The 17339-nt window shown below is 38.3% G+C and overlaps 2 protein-coding genes across 2 annotated transcripts in view; both read left to right on the top strand.

Annotated features, from left to right (window-relative positions):
• The first annotated feature begins 4177 nt into the window (after positions 1-4177).
• On the top strand, positions 4178-9709 carry LOC130926600 (kininogen-1-like). The gene is made up of 4 exons (XM_057851594.1): positions 4178-4224; positions 4328-4368; positions 8956-9335; positions 9417-9709. Exons 2-4 carry the CDS (start codon positions 4350-4352, stop codon positions 9450-9452), a joined length of 435 nt encoding a protein of 144 aa, XP_057707577.1. The 5' UTR covers positions 4178-4224; positions 4328-4349; the 3' UTR covers positions 9453-9709.
• A 4975-nt stretch (positions 9710-14684) lies between these two features.
• Positions 14685-17339, top strand: part of hibch (3-hydroxyisobutyryl-CoA hydrolase) — a 50159-nt gene continuing 47504 nt past the window's right edge. The window contains exons 1-2 of the mRNA XM_057851496.1: positions 14685-14797; positions 15001-15043. Of these exons, the coding sequence (XP_057707479.1) occupies positions 14766-14797; positions 15001-15043 (75 nt within the window). The 5' untranslated portion in view covers positions 14685-14765. The remainder of the gene's footprint in view (positions 14798-15000; positions 15044-17339) is intronic.

Below are 17339 nucleotides of genomic sequence, written 5' to 3'. Positions count from 1 at the left end.
CAACCCCAAGAACACCATCCCAACCGTGAAACATGGAGGAGGAAACAACATTTTTTGGGGCTGCTTCTCTGCCAAGGGTACAGGACGACTGCACCGTATTGAGGGGAGGATGGATGGGGCTATGTATCGCCAGATCTTGGCTGACAACCTCCTTCCTTCACTCTCACACACACACAAACATATACAGTGGGGCAAATAAGTATTTAGTCAACCGCTAATTGTGCAAGTTCTCCCACTTGAAAATATTAGAGAGGCCTGTAACTGTTAACATGGTTAAACTTCAACCATGAGAGACAGAATGTGGAACAAAACCCCCAGAAAATCACATTGTTTGATTTTTAAAGAATTTATTTGCAAATCATGGTGGAAAATAACTATTTGGTCAATACCAAAAGTTCATATCAATACTTTTTTATGTACCCTTTGTTGGCAATAACGGAGGCCAAACGTTTTCTGTAACTCTTCACAAGCTTTTCACACACTGTTGCTGGTATAGAAGTTCAAGTTGACGGGCTGTCGTTGGGCAACATGGACTTTCAACTCCCTCCGCAGATTTTCTATGGGGTTGAGACCTGGACACTGGCTAGGCCACTCCAGGACCTTGAAATGCTTCTTAAGAAGCCACTCCTTTGTTGCCCTGGCTGTGTGTTTGGGATCATTGTCATGCTGAAAGACCTAGCCACGTCTCATCTTCAATGCCCTTGCTGATGGAAGGAGATTTTAACTCAAAATCTCTTGATACATGGCCCCATTCATTCTTTCCTTTACACAGATCAGTCCTCCTGGTCCCTTTGTAGAAAAACAGCCCCAAAGCATGATGTTTCCACCCCCATGCTTCACAGTGGGTATGGTCGAATTCAGTATTCTTTTTCCTCCAAACAAGAGAACCTGTGTTTCTATCAAAAAGTTCGATTTTGGTTTCATCTGACCATAACACAATCTCCCAGTCCTCTTCTGGATCATCCAAATGCTCTCTAGCGAACCGCAGACGGGCCTGGATGTGTACTTTCTTCAGCATGGGGACACATCTGGCAGTGCAGGATTTGAGTCCCTGGCGGCGCATTGTGTTACTGATAGTAGGCTTTGTTACTGTGGTCCCAGCTCTCTGTAGGTCATTCCCTAGGTCCCCCTGTGTGGTTCTGGGATTTTTGCTCACCGTTCTTGTTATCATTTTGATGCCACGGGGTGAGGAGGGAGTTGAAAGTCCGTGTTGCCCAATGACAGCCTCAAAACATCACTGCTCTAGAGGAGATCTGCATGGAGGAATGGGCCAAAATACCAGCAACAGTGTGTGAAGAGTTACATAAAATGTTTGGCCTCTGTTATTGCCAACAAAGAGTACATAACAAAGTATTGAGATGAACTTTTGGTATTGACCAAATACTTATTTTCCATCATGATTTGCAAATAAATTATTTAAAAATCAAACAATGTGATTTTCTGTTTTTTTCCCCCACATTCTGTCTCTCATGGTAGAGGTTTAACAATGTTGACAATTACAGGCCTCTCTAATATTTTCAAGTAGGAGAACTTGCACAATTAGTGGTTGACTAAATACTTATTTGCCCCACTGTATATGTTTGTGTGTGTGTGTGTGAGAGTGATAGACTGATTTGCCACCCTTAAAAACAGATAGCATTCCTTGATGCTTACATCTACCAAGTAACTTGCAACCGTAGCCATTTTTCTTGTTGTTCTACTCTATTATAAAAATAGACTGAAACAATAACACAGAAAAATATATAAGTCTTTGTAAGCTATTTTTGAAGTTTTGTACTTGTATGCTATGTTCACTTACATCCTGTGCATCTCCTAGAGGCTAAGCCCCCCCCTGTTCTTAAAACCTAGTGACGCCTCTGGATATCACCCATGAGATCTAATGGATGAAATGCAAAATAATAATTAGGGATGTCCGATCCAGGTTCTTGCACTTCCGATCCGATACCGATATTGTTTTGCACTTCCGATCCGTTACCAATACTGGCCGATACCGATACCAGCCTATCTGAGCATGTGTTAAAGTTGAAAGTTATTTAGCCTCCTTACTTAGTTGTCAGACTCATGTTGAAAAGAGTTTTAATACTCTTGATAACAACTAGCCAGCTGAATTAGGTGAGTTTGAATAACACGCAACGGTTGGTAACAAGAAACTGACCTGTTTATTCAGTGACAAACACAAAACATTATAAATAACAAACAGAAATGGCAAAGTCAGTCAGTAAAACGTGCAAATAATATTGTAAACTGTCTTACAAAAGCAAAAACACACAAACAACCTCTGTGGAAAATCCCCCCCCCCCCCCCCCCCCAAGCTATTAGTTACAATAATTGTATAAAAAGCCTCGACTATTTCAGTATCAAGTTAACATTTTAAAACAGTAAATAAAATACTCAAGTCCCAATTCTGTATCAGCAGCTTTAAACTACATTCAATTCATTTAATTTTGCGAATCAAGTGTTAAAGTTGTTAAAATTGCTCCCGTTATTCCATAATTTCCCTTCTGTCTACTTTCGACATGTGAAAGTTTTAAAACTGTTTTGAATATAGATTCAAGTCAAGATTATGCCGATTTAGGAGTATTTTACATAAAAAGTTAATTAGGTTCGCTTGGAAGGTTCAAAACAGCCTACTAGGGCAGCCTCCTGCTTTAAGATGGTGGCCATTTAGTTTTCCATACTTCAATGTTGTTAACGCCGTCGAGTCTGTCATCTTGCATCTAGTTCTATATACATATGATATCCATTATCTACAGTAAAATGATGTTGACATAGTTTGAAGTGGCTGTCAGCAGCAGTCAGGTATTCTTGTGTTTTTTATCCAGCAGCATGAGTTGAGCTAAAGCCGTGAGTTGAGCATTGGGATTACCGGCGTCTATGACAAGAATGATGTTTACTCTCGGGACGCAATGCGGTCCGTTTCTCATTGCGTCCCGAAGACTGCGCTGTGTATTAGTTCCGCTATACTTGACATATTTCAATAATCGGAATTTGGATGTTTGTGAATCGTTCTCAAATCTTCCACGGCCGAATCACTCAAGGATGTAATGACGGCTGGGGATGTTGTACCGTGGTTCTAAGTGTTGGATTGTGAGTCTTTACTCACGAGAGATAATGGCTCGTCATCCAGAATGAATTCTTCGGCAATGACTCTTGTTATTCCCTGGGCTTTGGGACTGTCGGGTGCCAGTTTGTCACGCATAGCAAAAGTTTCTGCCAGTGTTAGTTGCATAGGACCTTTCTTTTTGTCTTCGGTTTTCTCAACATACGCCTTGTATTGTTTGTGGTGGTATTTCGCTACATGCCTGATTAGGTTGGTTGTATTAAAACTTCTTACAGCTTTATCACCACGCTTGACTTTATTGTGGCATATGTTGCACTCTGCCTCTTCGTCTTTGTCGTCCTTTAAGGTGAAATGATCCCACACAGCTGACATTTTTACCGATAAAGTCTCTCGGAAAATTGGGAGACGGTAATGTAGTGTGGTGAAGGTGTGCCGTAAAATACGGACCGGATTTTCGGGAAACCGAAGCAAAAACTGGAATGGATTATGTAAGTCGGTGCGCTGTAAAACCTGGACCGGACTTTTAAAAAAACTGGATCGGAAGTCTGAATCGGAATTTTTCCGTGTCAGCCGATCCGATGCCGATGCGCATTTTTTTGCCCATATCGGTGTCCGATCCGATCCAAATATCGGATCGGGACATCTCTAATAAAAATATTGATGAAAGATCGATGATCGATTGGTTGGTGATCATCTCACTCTCACCTCAATGACTAAAAATACTTTATCTGTAGTATGTTATCTGCTAGTTTGTTTTATATTATTACGCCTGTGTAACAAGGGAGGACTAAAGGAGGACCTTTGCACCTTGTGATTTTAATGAACGTATTACATCACCTTGCTTTTTTGTTTTTTTTGTTTTTTTGCATTCATCGACTTTAGTTATATTATGAAACTCCTGAAAGTGTCGCTAATGTAACAGCAAAGCAAAACAATACAAATATAAGTTGAAGAGCAGTCAATTGTATTAAATAGGTTTACAGTAAATAATGCAACATTCTTAGAAAATTGTTGGATTGTATGTCAACCACCACCACACACACATGCACGCACACAAACAGTGCAAGTGAATTAGGGGGAGGCTTTCCGAGGAGTGGCTGCTTATAAAAGGATGGACAAAAATACAGGCAGCTGCATTTGCGGCTCCACGCTCCCAGCGTGCAGTAAGTTGTTCTCTTTTTGTTGTTGTTGCTTATTTAGGATTAACTGGCAAATTGTGCTGATTCAGATTTCTGTGTGTATGTGTGTTTTTTTCTTAATTCCTAGGACTTTGACTTGTTGTTGAGAAATGTACGGAAACAACCAAGGTAAAACACATGACCACTCTGAAGCTGAGATTGATGTCTAACTGTTTTAAAATGTACTTTGTTGTGGGTCAAATTGAACTAGAGTTGCTTTGATTAGCCTACGTGTACATTAAAAAATGTATTGTTGAAAAATAGTCCGTAAATCTGACCCTCACGATAACTGAAGGGTAAATGCATTTGTGTAAAATGTAACATCAGGATTTGTAACAGGAGTCATTGCAGTACTTCTGTTACTACAAAATGAGTAAAGATTCAATGTACAGTATTTTCTTTTACTTAACCATGGGTCAATTTGATCTGCGACATAACAGAAAGACCCGTTGGACAATATTTGTACTACTATAAAATTAATTCATTTGACTTGTAACTAGGGCTGTCAAACGATTAAAAATTTTAATCGAGTTAAGTACAGCTTAAAAATTAATGAATCGTAATTAATCGCAATTCAAATCATCTATAAAATATGCCATTTTTTTCTGTAAATTATTGTTGGAATGGAAAGATAAGACACAACATGGATATATACATTCAACATACGGTACGTAAGTACTGTATTTGTGTATTATAACAATAAATCAACAAGATGGCATTAACATTATTAACATTCTCTTAAAGCGATCCATGGATAGAAAGACGTGAAGTTCTTAAAAGATAAATGTTAGTACATGTTATAGAAATTTTATATTAAAACCCCTCTTAATGTTTTCGTTTATTTAAAATTTGTAAAATTTTCAATCAAAAAATAAACTAGTAGCTGTTGATGTCAATAATTACACCGTGCTCACTCATGGTACTAACCCATAAAATCAGTTGGACCCAAGCGTCAGCCGAGGGAGCCAAACACCAAAAAACAAGTAACAAGCGGAATTACACTGTACTGTCATTTTAGTCTGTTTGAGCAGGGCATGTGCGTTAATTGCGTAAAATATTTTAACGTGATTAATTAAAAAAATTAATTACCGCCCGTTAACGCGATAAATTTGGCAGCCCTACTTGTAACTACAGTTGTCCTATAATGACTTTTTAACCGATATCAAGATATAGTCCAACTCCAAAAATCCAATACCAATATTAAACCAATACCCATACATGTGATCGTGGACTTAACATATTATGGCTAATCGTATTGTGATCCCCCCACTGGATGCTTTAATAATGATAAATATAACAACTGCAAGGTTTTCCAAACAAGCATTCTGTGAAAAATAAGAGAACAACTTCAACTGAAGATATGGAAAAACGGCCTGTATTGAAATACTATATTTATTGTTGAAATCAAAACAGTGCAAACATCAGTTTTTTTGATCAAATGTAAGTGCAAAGTGTCAATAAGGCACTGCTATATCACATACGGCTCACACAGTGCGTCTGCCTCAAAATAACAACAAAAGCACACAACTTCAGTAGAGTGAATGAGGTGAAAAGTTGGCATATGAAAACCAATTGATAGTAACTTTTCAAATAAAATAAGTACAATAATTCTATTGTAAATTGAAACCAATCTGTCCTGATCTCCTGAAGCAAGCATCTTAGTTTGGAGACATCTAATGGTCAAAAAATATAACTGCTGTGCTAAGCTGTGACCAGCACTTGTCCAAAGGCAGAGGTCTTCTAAATTCAATTTGAGGGCAAAATGCATATTGGCCCAGAACCGATAATGAAAAAGCAATGTTGATATTATCCGATATCATATTAAAGGTAACATCCGACTTAAAGACTTATTGGCTCTAATAATCCACAATTGTTCTATTTTACTAAGATATGTTATTAGAACAGTGCTTCTCAATTATTTTCTGTTACGCCCCCCCAAGCAAGACGTAAATGTTTCGCGCCCCCCCAAACTCTCTGCCGCCACTGTAAATAGTATTATTTGTCTATAAAGTTATTATTATAAATACTTATCTGCCTAACATTGTGTCCTTTTTTTCTAATAAAGAAAAAAAGTAACAGATCAACTTATAATAAAGTATAACTTTATTAACATTGTTTTGTTTGTAACAGAGAAGACTTGACGTGCATCAATTTGCCTGAATTAAAAAAAAAAAAAAAGTCACATTCAAACTGTAAAAATACACTCAAGGTACATTTTTGACCATTTGATACAGAAAAATAAAATGTAATAAAATCCGTAAATAATAACAAATTCAAATTGATTAGAAACATTTACTCATGAGGACAATATGCCAAAAAATTTGACCGAAAAAACAAAAATGAATAAAGGAAAAAAAGAGTGTCCTTGGACAGAAGGACAGTTTTTATTATTGCTGCTCGCACTCAGTATTACCTCCTTTGCAATGGCGTGGAGTCATTTTGCAATGAGCATGCTAACAATGCTCACTGGTTTACTGATATAACACTGACAAAGCAGGACTATTGTTGGCAATATTCGGCACGTTTTCGCTGAAAAACAATCAAGCGGCTTATCAACGAGATTGGAGTCGAATGTCTTTAAGTGGCGTCTTAATTGATTTGGCTTCTGGCAGTCCGCTATAATTATTTTCAGACACAGTAAACAGTAGTCTTTCCTCATCACCGCACTGTATTAAAAGTCAAAGCTAAAAGGCAAACGGCACGAAAAAAGCGCATTCTCGGCGGCCGAGGTAGAACCGTAGGTGAGGGCGGTCGTCGTGACGATCCCAAGCCGAAAATGGCACTTCTCGGGCGGCGACGTGAGAACCGGACAAGACAGAGGGTCGCTGCGTGAGTGAGTCGGGTCGGAAAACGGCTTTCGAAAACGGCAGCGGCGCACTGCTCTTCATATCTGTTTTCTGTGTGCTGAGTGCTCTTCCTTAGTTCAAAAATACTGCACGCGCTCTGAAAATGAGAGCGCCACTGCCACCCACTGAGTGGATGTGCAAGTACACTTTATTCCAGTCCGGCAAAAAAAAAAAAAAAAAAAAAAAAAAAAAAAGCATGTTCCCCGAGGACACATGCGCCCCCCCTGGCATCGCTCTGCGCCCCCCCAGGGGGGCGCGCCCCACTATTTGAGAAGTACTGTTGTAAAGAATGTACATATAATGTTAGTAAGCGAAATGTTCTATTTTTTGTATGAGACGCTTTTTGTGTATGTTTAGTGAACCTGTATAGCGTGCTAAGCTAACGTTGTTGCTAATGCAATACTTGTGTATTTTTTTTTGTAGTTTCACTACGGTCTAAAGAGGACAGTGGCTTGAGGCCATTTTATTAATAAATCTGATGAAAAAGGAAGAAGTCTGATTATTAAGGCGTCGTTCACTAGCTGTCTCGCTTTGGAAAAAGTAGACGCTTCGGAGTGAGGACAGCATAGACAGACTTAAATGACAGTAGAGTGAAATGCCCACTACAGTCCTTATGTACCGTATGTTGAATGTACAGTGGGGAGAACAAGTATTTGATACACTGCCAATGGATTTTCCCATTGGCAGTGTATCAAATACTTGTTCTCCCCACTGTATATATCCATCTTGTGTCTTATCTTTCCATTCCAACAATTTATTTTACAGAATATATATAATTTACAGAAAAATATGGCATATTTTATGGTGGTTTGAATTGCGATTAATTGCGATTAATTACGATTAATTAATTTTTAAGCTGTAATTAACTCGATTAAAAATTTTAATCGTTTGACAGCCCTAATATATATATATATATATATATATATATATATATATATATATATATATATATATATATATATATATATATAAATTAAATCGTTTTCTAATTGTATTTAAAGTTACAGACATAATATGTTACACTCATCCAGAGTCTTCAGTTTAGGCTTAAGGTAGTGTTATCAAATTTATCCCAATAACGGCGGTAATAAGTTTTTTTTAAATGTATCTCGTTGCAATTAATGCATGCGTTGCACGACTCACTCATGCATTGTCACGCTCAATCTGTAATGGCGCTATTTTACCTATATGGAGAGATAAAAGGCAGTGTAAAACAATTAGAGTGAATTTAGGCAGCCTTAGGAGGCTTATTTTAATTGGCTATAGCCTTACAATCCCTCTCCCTACAATTAGAAATATCATGGGAAGCAATGTGGGGAAGCAAGGTAGCATTTGATCTTTTTCGTAACAACTTATTTTATTTCCCAACGCAGAGAAGATATATGAATTGGTAGCACTACGCACAGTCATGGTTCCACTTCCCGTCATGCATTGGGGCATGGCTGCAGTATCATTTACTGAAAGCTCAACGAATACACTAGATGGCAATATTTAGTCACAATATACAAAGGCACAAGTCTTTCTATCTGTGGATCCCTCTCACAGAAAGAATGTTAATAATGTAAATGCCATCTTGGGGATTTATTGTCATAGTAAACAAATACAGTACTTATGTACTGTATGTTGAATATATATATATTCGTCCGAGTTTTATTCATTTTTTTCTTAATGCATTGCGAAAATGTATATGATCGGGAAAAATTATCGGGAATGATTGGAATTGACTCGGGAGCAAAAAAAAGCAATCGGATCGGGAAAAATAACGGAATCGGCAGATACTCAAACTAAAACGATCTGGATCGGATCGGGAGCAAAAAAACATGATCGGAACAACCCTAATTCTAACAATCTCTTTCCCCTGTATGTAAAGGGAACCAGTACCCCCAGGGGTACCCCAATCAGCCTGGGGGATACCCGCAATATCCTTCTGGTGGGGCTTACCCTCAATATCCGCCAGGCGGCTGCCCTCCTCAGCCCTGCTGCCCACCTGGCAGTGGACAGGGTCACGGTCATGGGCATGATCATGGGCACGGGCATGGACACGGACATGATCATGGACATGGGCATGGCCATGGACATGATCATGGACATGGACATGGACATGGGCATGGACATGGCCATGGGCATGGACACGGGCATGATCATGGACATGGACATTGCCATGGAAAGGACAAGGACAAGCACAAGCACAAACACAAGCACGGGCACAAGCATGGCAAGTGCCACAAGAAAGAAAAAGACTGTCACGGGGTAAGAGATCCAGCAACATTTCACCCAAAAAAAATCACAATGTTCCTTCTTGTATTCTCAAACTCTTCTTGTTCACTTCAGTCATCCAGCAGTTCTTGTAGCAGTGACTCCGACTAGACCGAAGCAGCCAAGATGGCAGCAGATTTGTGAAGGAATAATTTACCACCCAAATTTCTGAAGATAATGAGGCTGCGCTTAAGTAACCCTCCTGTTATGTTGGTTCCTTTCGTGCAGTACACCCAAAAATGTTCACGTGTTATAGAACCTGCTGTACAGTTTACCATCCCAAAAAATGTAATCAACTGGAATGTGATGTACTGTATTGAATTTACCATGTCAATTTATACTTTAATAAACACCAAAATACATATTAATATGGGTTTACAGTATATTTTAATTTGATTAATGGAAATAAACCAAGAAAAAGTACGTTTCCTCCCCTTTGAAAAAAAATACTATCACACACTGCAGGTTTAACATTTTTTCTACAAAATATATTTAAATTACATTGTGAATATACAGTATTACTCTAATACTGAATGCTGTAATACAGTAAATAAAGTATTCAATTAAGTGAAATATTATAAAATAAACTAGAAACTGCAATTTCTGGTGAAATTACTATGGGGCTTTACTGTGGTAGATATAGATCTATCAGGTCACCTCAAGTTGATTTGGGGAGATTTCATTTTCATTTTTTTTTTCTTTTTTTTCTGAAAAATAACAACCACACAGGTTTTTCTGCCATTGAAAATAAATGGGAAATGTGGACGTACATGGCCGTCAATGGTGTGGACGTGCATGGCTGTCAATGGCATCGACTTAATTGGGCGCCAGTTGAATGTCAATGGGCTGTCATGGTAAATGGTAAAAAAATCACAGGGACCTGTTTTCTTGCCATTGAAAATGAATGGGAAATTTGGATGTACATGGCTGTCAATGGCATCCCATTAGAAATTAATGGGACATTTCAGGCAGAAGTATGGATGATATCAGGTCACTTCCTGTTGATTTGGCTACGTTTTGGGGGCACGTCTTGTTGACCTGGTCGGTTTTTGATCAAAAATAACAACCACACAGGTTTTTCTGCCATTGAAAATGAATGGGAAATTTGGACGTACATGACCGTCAATGGCGTGGACATACATGGCTGTCAATGACATCGACTTGAATGGGCCCCAGTTGAATGTCACTGGGCTGTCATGGTGAATGCTAAAAAAATCACAGGGACCTATGTTTTCCTGCCATTTAAAATGAATGGGAAATTTGGACGTACATTGCTGTCAATGGCATCCCATTAGAAATGAATGGGACATTTCAGGCACACGTATGGTTGATATCAAGTCACTTCCTCGTGATTTGAAGACATTTCGGGGACACGTCTTGTTGATATCAGAGTAATGGTACTGGTTGAAAATGAATGGGAAATTTGGACGTACATGGCTGTCAATGGTGAGGACTTGCATGGCTGTCGATGGCATCGACTTAATTGGACACCAGTTGAATGTCAATGGGCTTTTATGGTAAATGGTCAAAATTCACAGGGACGTATATTTTCCTGCCATTGAAAATGAATGGGAAATTTGGACGTACAGAACTGTCCCACTAGAAATGATTGGGACAGTTTTTGGCAAATTTGGGGGAACTAAGTTTTTGACAAATTCTGTATGCAACTTTCGTGGATTTTTTTATGTGTAAATTATGCAATTTTGTGAAAAATTGTGGTATTGGATACATTTTTGGGAAAAAAAAAAAAATTAAACCCGCGTTTATGGGCGAACATAAAATTTTGGGGGGGTCATTCGAAAGATTCCCTGCGCTGCGTGAGAATTCCGGCCATTTTGATATCCGTATATCGTTAGTATAAAACAAAAATGTACAAATACATGAGTTTATTTGACTCAAAGAATTTATCACACCAAATAAAATCATTATTACCAATTCTACAATAAAAAAATCTATCTATTTGACCCAGATTATCCCCCAAAAGTCACAGTTAAAACAGAAATAACACAAGTATGTACAGTATATTTTTTCCCATTTCAATTGATATAAACACAGGTCAAATGCGACTGATGTCTTGTTTACCAAATTTTCTGCACTCACACGAAAACTATACAGGCTTTACTGCATTCCCGTGTGCGGCTTGAACAAGAACTCCTTGTTTTTGAGGCAAATTTCTTCTGTAATCAACTTGAATGGACTTTGCAACATTCTTGAGTGAAGACATGCGCTTGTTCTTGCTGCCAAACTGACCTAATGCGTTTGCTGTGGGAGAGGCTGACCTGTGTCTATTTGCGCAAGCCGCACCTTATTCCAACAGTATTGGAATTCTGCAATTTCATATCTTATCCTGTTTTGATAGTCTGAATAAATAAATCCAAGATAGCTATCGCGAACCCCACCTTGTCATCACTTTGAGGAGCTGCCTATTGCATGTACACTCATCAGTTATGTTGTAGAATGGAAAAAGGAGGGTTTGACACACAGCCAAGGGAGCTAATCTATGTATTAAAATTTAAGACTTTAGATCCTTTGGTTTGTTTGTCTTGAGACTCTGTGCTTACGTTTACGTCCATTTTGTAAATGTGTCCTGAAGCTGTACTTTCCAAATGATCTGATAAAATAGAATACAATAGAATAGAATAGAACAAAATAACAATAAGGCTAATTAAAAAAAAGAGTTACAGTGTACACAAATTGGGATTGAAGTGAATAAGTAACTAAAAGCAAGTGGTAATGCAGTGGTAATATGACAATTTACATTACTCAGATTAGGAAGCAGATGTCTGATATGAAATGATGACAGTTTGATATTTATGTAACAGGGCAAAAATGCTATAATGTAACTGCAAATATTGCATATGCAATTTATGCAGTACCAAGATTGAGACACATGTCTGAGAACATACAGTGCACCCCTGGTTAAAATGTGGTTTTTTAGCTTCTAATAATTTTTTAAAATTCAAATAATATGGGACCTTAATGGAAAAAAAAGAGAAAAATCCAACCTTCAATAAAAGTGCATTTATTCAGTGGGGGAAAAATCCCACATAAAGAAATAATTATTTGACATTAAATAATGTGTGTCACGATTATTAGCACCCCTGGTGTTAATACTTTGTACAACCCCGTTTTGCCAACAAAACAGCACCTAATCTTCTTCTATAATGTTTCACAAGCTTGATTTTGTGTCTGGTGAACCATTTCTGTGTAGATTTGGCCATATGTTTAGGGTCATTGTCTTGCTGAAAGACCCAGTGACAACCCATCTTCAGCTTTCGGGCAAAGGGCAACAGATTTTGATTTAAAATGTCCTGGTATTTCAAAGCATTCATGATGCCATGCACCCTAACATGGTTCCCAGGGCCTTTGGAAGCGAAACAGCCCCACAGCATCACTGATCCACCCCCATACTTCACAGTGGGTATGAGGTGCTTTTCAGCATGCGCATCTTTCGTGGCACGCCAGACCCACTTAGAGTGTTTGGTTCCAAAAAGCTCAATCTTGGTCTCATCTGACCAAAGCACACGGTCGAGAAGGTCCCAGGCTTCAACTGGGACCGTGTTATTATTATTAAATTATTAGAAGCTATAAAATACATCTTAACCAGGGGTGCCAATAATTATGGAGGGCACTGTATTACCGTAATTTTCGGGCTGTAAGGCGCACCTGACTATAAGCCGCCACCCACCAAATTTGACGCGAAAATGGCACTTGTTCTCAGATAAGCCGCACTGGACCATAAGCCGCAGCTGTCCTCACTGTATTATGCGATATTTACAACAAAAGAAATTGAAAGAAAATGAAACTTTATTTGACAGTGGCATCATAAGACTGTCTAAGACCAAATTAACCACCATGAAGTTTTGAACCAATTGGCTGCAAAGCTTCATTGCTTCAAGAACCTTCATTTGGCCATCGCTGCTTCCTTGGGGGTGACAATAAACCTCTGCTGCCACCTGCTGTCAACCAACATGCCTCCTAGCATGCATTGCTGCACTACAGATGTAAATAACAATCATAATTCATGTTCTGCGCTAATTATTTCTTCAGTTACTGTTTCAGTTGTTTCATTAATTGCTAGTTATGGTATTTGGGAACACTTTATCTGACAGCGGGTCCATAAAACTGTCATAAGACGATCATAATTATGAAATGACACTACCATGAGCATTCATGAATGCTTATGAGAGATGCCATTTTGTGTCATCCGGCAAATTAACTCACTTTTGAATGGATGTAAAAGATCTATGAGAGACATAAATTGAGTTAGTGACATCATTTGCCGGATGATACTTAATGAAATCTGTCATAAGCATTCTTTAATGCCCATCATAGTGTCATGTCATAGTTATGACGGTCTTTTGGCTGTTTTATGACGCCGCCGGCAAAAAAAGTGTTACCTATTAACGTAAATGAATAAACAAGTAAGCCGCACTGGAGTATAAACTGCAGGATTCCAAATGAGGGGGAAAAAGTAGTCTGAAAATTATGGTACTTAGTGAGGGGCATATGACAATGTTGTGGCATTAGCAGTGCAATGAAAGTGACATTTCAGTGCAAAGTTGAGTTGCGTATGGTGACAGCTCCTGGAAAGAAACCGTTTGTTTTGACTGGTATGGCTCTGTAGCGCCTGCTAGAGGGCAACAGGCTGAAGAGTTTGAAGATTAATACAAGGGTGGATAATAAATAAGATAAATAATACATTATTCATAGAAATAGATAATAAATAAGATAAGCAGAGCTACGATCTTTGTGGTCATAAGCATTATGGAAGGTGAATGAATAAATAAATAAGTCTTAATCATTCATTTTTCAGTGTCAATGCCGAAATAGTTTATTTGACGCAAGCAAAAATAAATAAATAGAATAAATTACACCCACTGTTGGATTATTTTCTGGTTGCCATACCACCGTCTCTCCAGTTGATGTCAGTGTGGGTCAATACACGAATGAAAGCCGAGGAGGCCTGAAGAAATTTCCTTTCATGTTTTTTCGTTGTTTGAGAATTTTCTTGAAATTTTGAAAAGATCAAAACAACAGTCAATCATACGAGTTCACTCATATCATAACATTCATAGTCAAGAACAAAAAAAAGTTTAAAGAAATTGATTTTGAGAAAAAAAAAAAAACTATTCAATCTGCTTTGTAAATGGGGGGAAAAAATCACGTTTCCGATATTAAATACATTCATAACAGTGTTTATGACATCAAATTTAATAGTTTCACAACACAAAACAAAAATCTTTACAATTTATTTTTCAAAAATAATCTCTGTTCGTTCACTTTTCGGTGACGTAATGTGACGTCCCAAATATTAACCAATCAGAAGTAGCTGCGGTTACTCCACCCGGAAGTGAACTCAGAGGAGGCGCCGCGTCCGAAGAAAACAACCGCTAAAAGCTAATAGGCTACCATAGAAAAGTCATGTCATTAACAACAGTGACGTCCAAACACAGGTATTTGTCTTTTGTTGTTGTACAAGGTGTTTTTCTGCCATAATACAGGTGCGTGTATAAGGTTAATTGTTTCTAAGATCTTTGGGTGCAAAAAAAAGTAAAACACCGCCTAGCTCAAAATGCAAAATTTTGGAATATAACGCCAATATGTTTAAGTACTCGAATATAACCGAGTATAACCTTCATGTCGATGCTTCTTTCAGAGTCAGAGCCATCTGCAGACTGCATAGAATACAAGGACACATGGTGAGTCGAACGACTGCTTCGTGGTTTTCAGGAGGGCATGTTTCAAACATTCATTGGGGTCCTCGGTTTACGACCCAAGATACGACGCATTCTGGTTTTAAATGACATGCCAAGACCTACAACAGTGGTCGAAATATTATGTCATAGGACACAGTAAGACATGTTAATGGCACATCAGCCCTAAATGCCTGCTTAGGCTCTATACTCAATTCAGAGTTAACTTAATTCCCGATATAAAATTATTTTTATCTCTTCTTTATAGACTTCACAATCAGTTGACGGGACTCGGGGCCGATCCGTAGGGGGCCTATTTTCAAAAACTTAAAATTCAAATACTTTCAAAACCAAAGCCGCTAGCGACTTTAAACCAAAACAGGCACCTATGAGTCTCCATGAGCAGCGACATCAAAAAATTGAAAGGCGTTCCCTAATAAAATTCCAGAAAAAAAAAAAAGTTTAACAAGTATAACAAAACTAAAAAATGGCTATAAAATTCTCAAATTTTACGCTAGGTGCAGAAAAATCACCAAATGCAGAGATAATCACCTTTTTTTTCAGGATCAATAGCAATATTTAACATATAAGTTTGTGCCCAAAATAGCAACTTTCATTTTTTAAATTTAATAAATCACTCAATTTTCACATCTGAAACTTAATACTTGAGGAAAGCATGCAGAATCATCTTAATTTTACTCAGCAAAAGCAAAATGTGCATTTTCTATATACAATCACAACTTATTTGGTTTGAATTCCGTTATTGTGTAGAGATACAAACTCCAACGTGGCATCCGTCACAAAACAAAGAGCTTTTTAAGTTGAAAATTCTTGTAAATAATGCTTAAATCGATGAATTTTTATAGATATGAACGTAAAACAGTCTAGATCAGACATGTCCAAAGTGCGGCCCGGGGGCCAAATGTGGCCCGTGGTCAAATTTCATCCGGCCCCCAGCCTCTGTCCTAAGATCAATAACGTCTGGCCCGCACACGGACTCAATAAATTGGTCAGCAGTACTGCCACCAAAAAATAAAGTAGCTTACACACTAAATGCTGCTCCTCATTTACCCACTAAAAGGCAGCACTACTCTAAGCAACATTACCCCGTGTGACCGTTGACTTCCAATTATCTAAAATGGCGACAATCAACAACAACAAAAAGAAAGTTGACTGCGACGGCGAACGCTTTAAGGATAGGTGGAAATTGGACTATTTTTTTCACTAAAATACGCAACATTTGTGTCTGCCTCATTTGCAAAGAGACAGTCGCTCTTTTTAGAGAGTTCAATGTGAGGCGATATTACCAAACAAGACACGCTGACATGTACGACAAGATTACAGGGAAGATACGCAGCGAGAAATTAAAGCAACTTGAAGCTAGTTTAATTTCACAGCAGCAGTATTTTGCAAGAGCCCGAGAGTCGAAAGAGAACGCCACAAAGGCTAGTTGCGAGATTGTTGAAATTATTAATTTAAAAAAATTATAGTAAGTAAGTAAGTAAATGTGATGCACACAGAATGGCTTGCTAAAATTTGCTTAAATATATTGTTCTACTTAAAGGACGTCAGCCAAAGTCGGCCCCCCACATTTTTACCACACCAAATCTGGCCCTCTTACAGTGCCTTGCAAAAGTATTCGGCCCCCTTGAACCTTGCAACCTTTCGCCACATTTCAGGCTTCAAACACAAAGATATAAAATTTGAATTTTTTTGTCAAGAATCAACAAGTGGGACACAATCGTGAAGTGGAACAACATTTATTGGATAATTTAAACTTTTTTAACAAATAAAAAACTGAAATGTGGCGCGTGCAATATTATTCGGTCCCCTTGCATTAATACTTTGTAGCGTCACCTTTTGCTCCAATTACAGCTGCAAGTCGCTTGGGGTATGTTTCTATCAGTTTTGCACATCGAGAGACTGACATTCTTGCCCATTCTTCTTTGCAAAACAGCTCGAGCTCAGTGAGGTTGGATGGAGAGTGTTTGTGAACAGCAGTCTTCAGCTCTTTCCACAGATTCTCGATTGGATTCAGGTCTGGACTTTGACTTGGCCATTCTAACACCTGGATACGTTTATTTTTGAACCATTCCATTGTAGATTTGGCTTTATGTCTTGGATCATTGTCCTGTTGGAAGATAAATCTCCGTCCCAGTCTCAGGTCTTGTGCAGATACCAACAGGTTTTCTTCCAGAATATTCCTGTATTTGACTGCATCCATCTTCCCGCCAATTTTAACCATCTTCCCTGTCCCTGCTGAAGAAAAGCAGGCCCAAACCATGATGCTGCCACCACCATG

The sequence above is a fragment of the Corythoichthys intestinalis genome, chromosome 12 (assembly GCF_030265065.1).
Source record: "Corythoichthys intestinalis isolate RoL2023-P3 chromosome 12, ASM3026506v1, whole genome shotgun sequence".
In the NCBI taxonomy this organism is placed as follows: domain Eukaryota; kingdom Metazoa; phylum Chordata; class Actinopteri; order Syngnathiformes; family Syngnathidae; genus Corythoichthys; species Corythoichthys intestinalis.
The sequence above is the reverse complement of the archived record's forward strand: the minus strand, read 5'-3'. Positions and strand labels throughout refer to the sequence as shown.

Excerpts from the sequence above, each read along its gene's own strand:
- LOC130926600 (XM_057851594.1), top strand. Across the intron at positions 9,336-9,416 it reads AAGAAAAAGACTGTCACGGG|TCATCCAGCAGTTCTTGTAG; the intron begins GTAAGAGATCCA and ends TGTTCACTTCAG.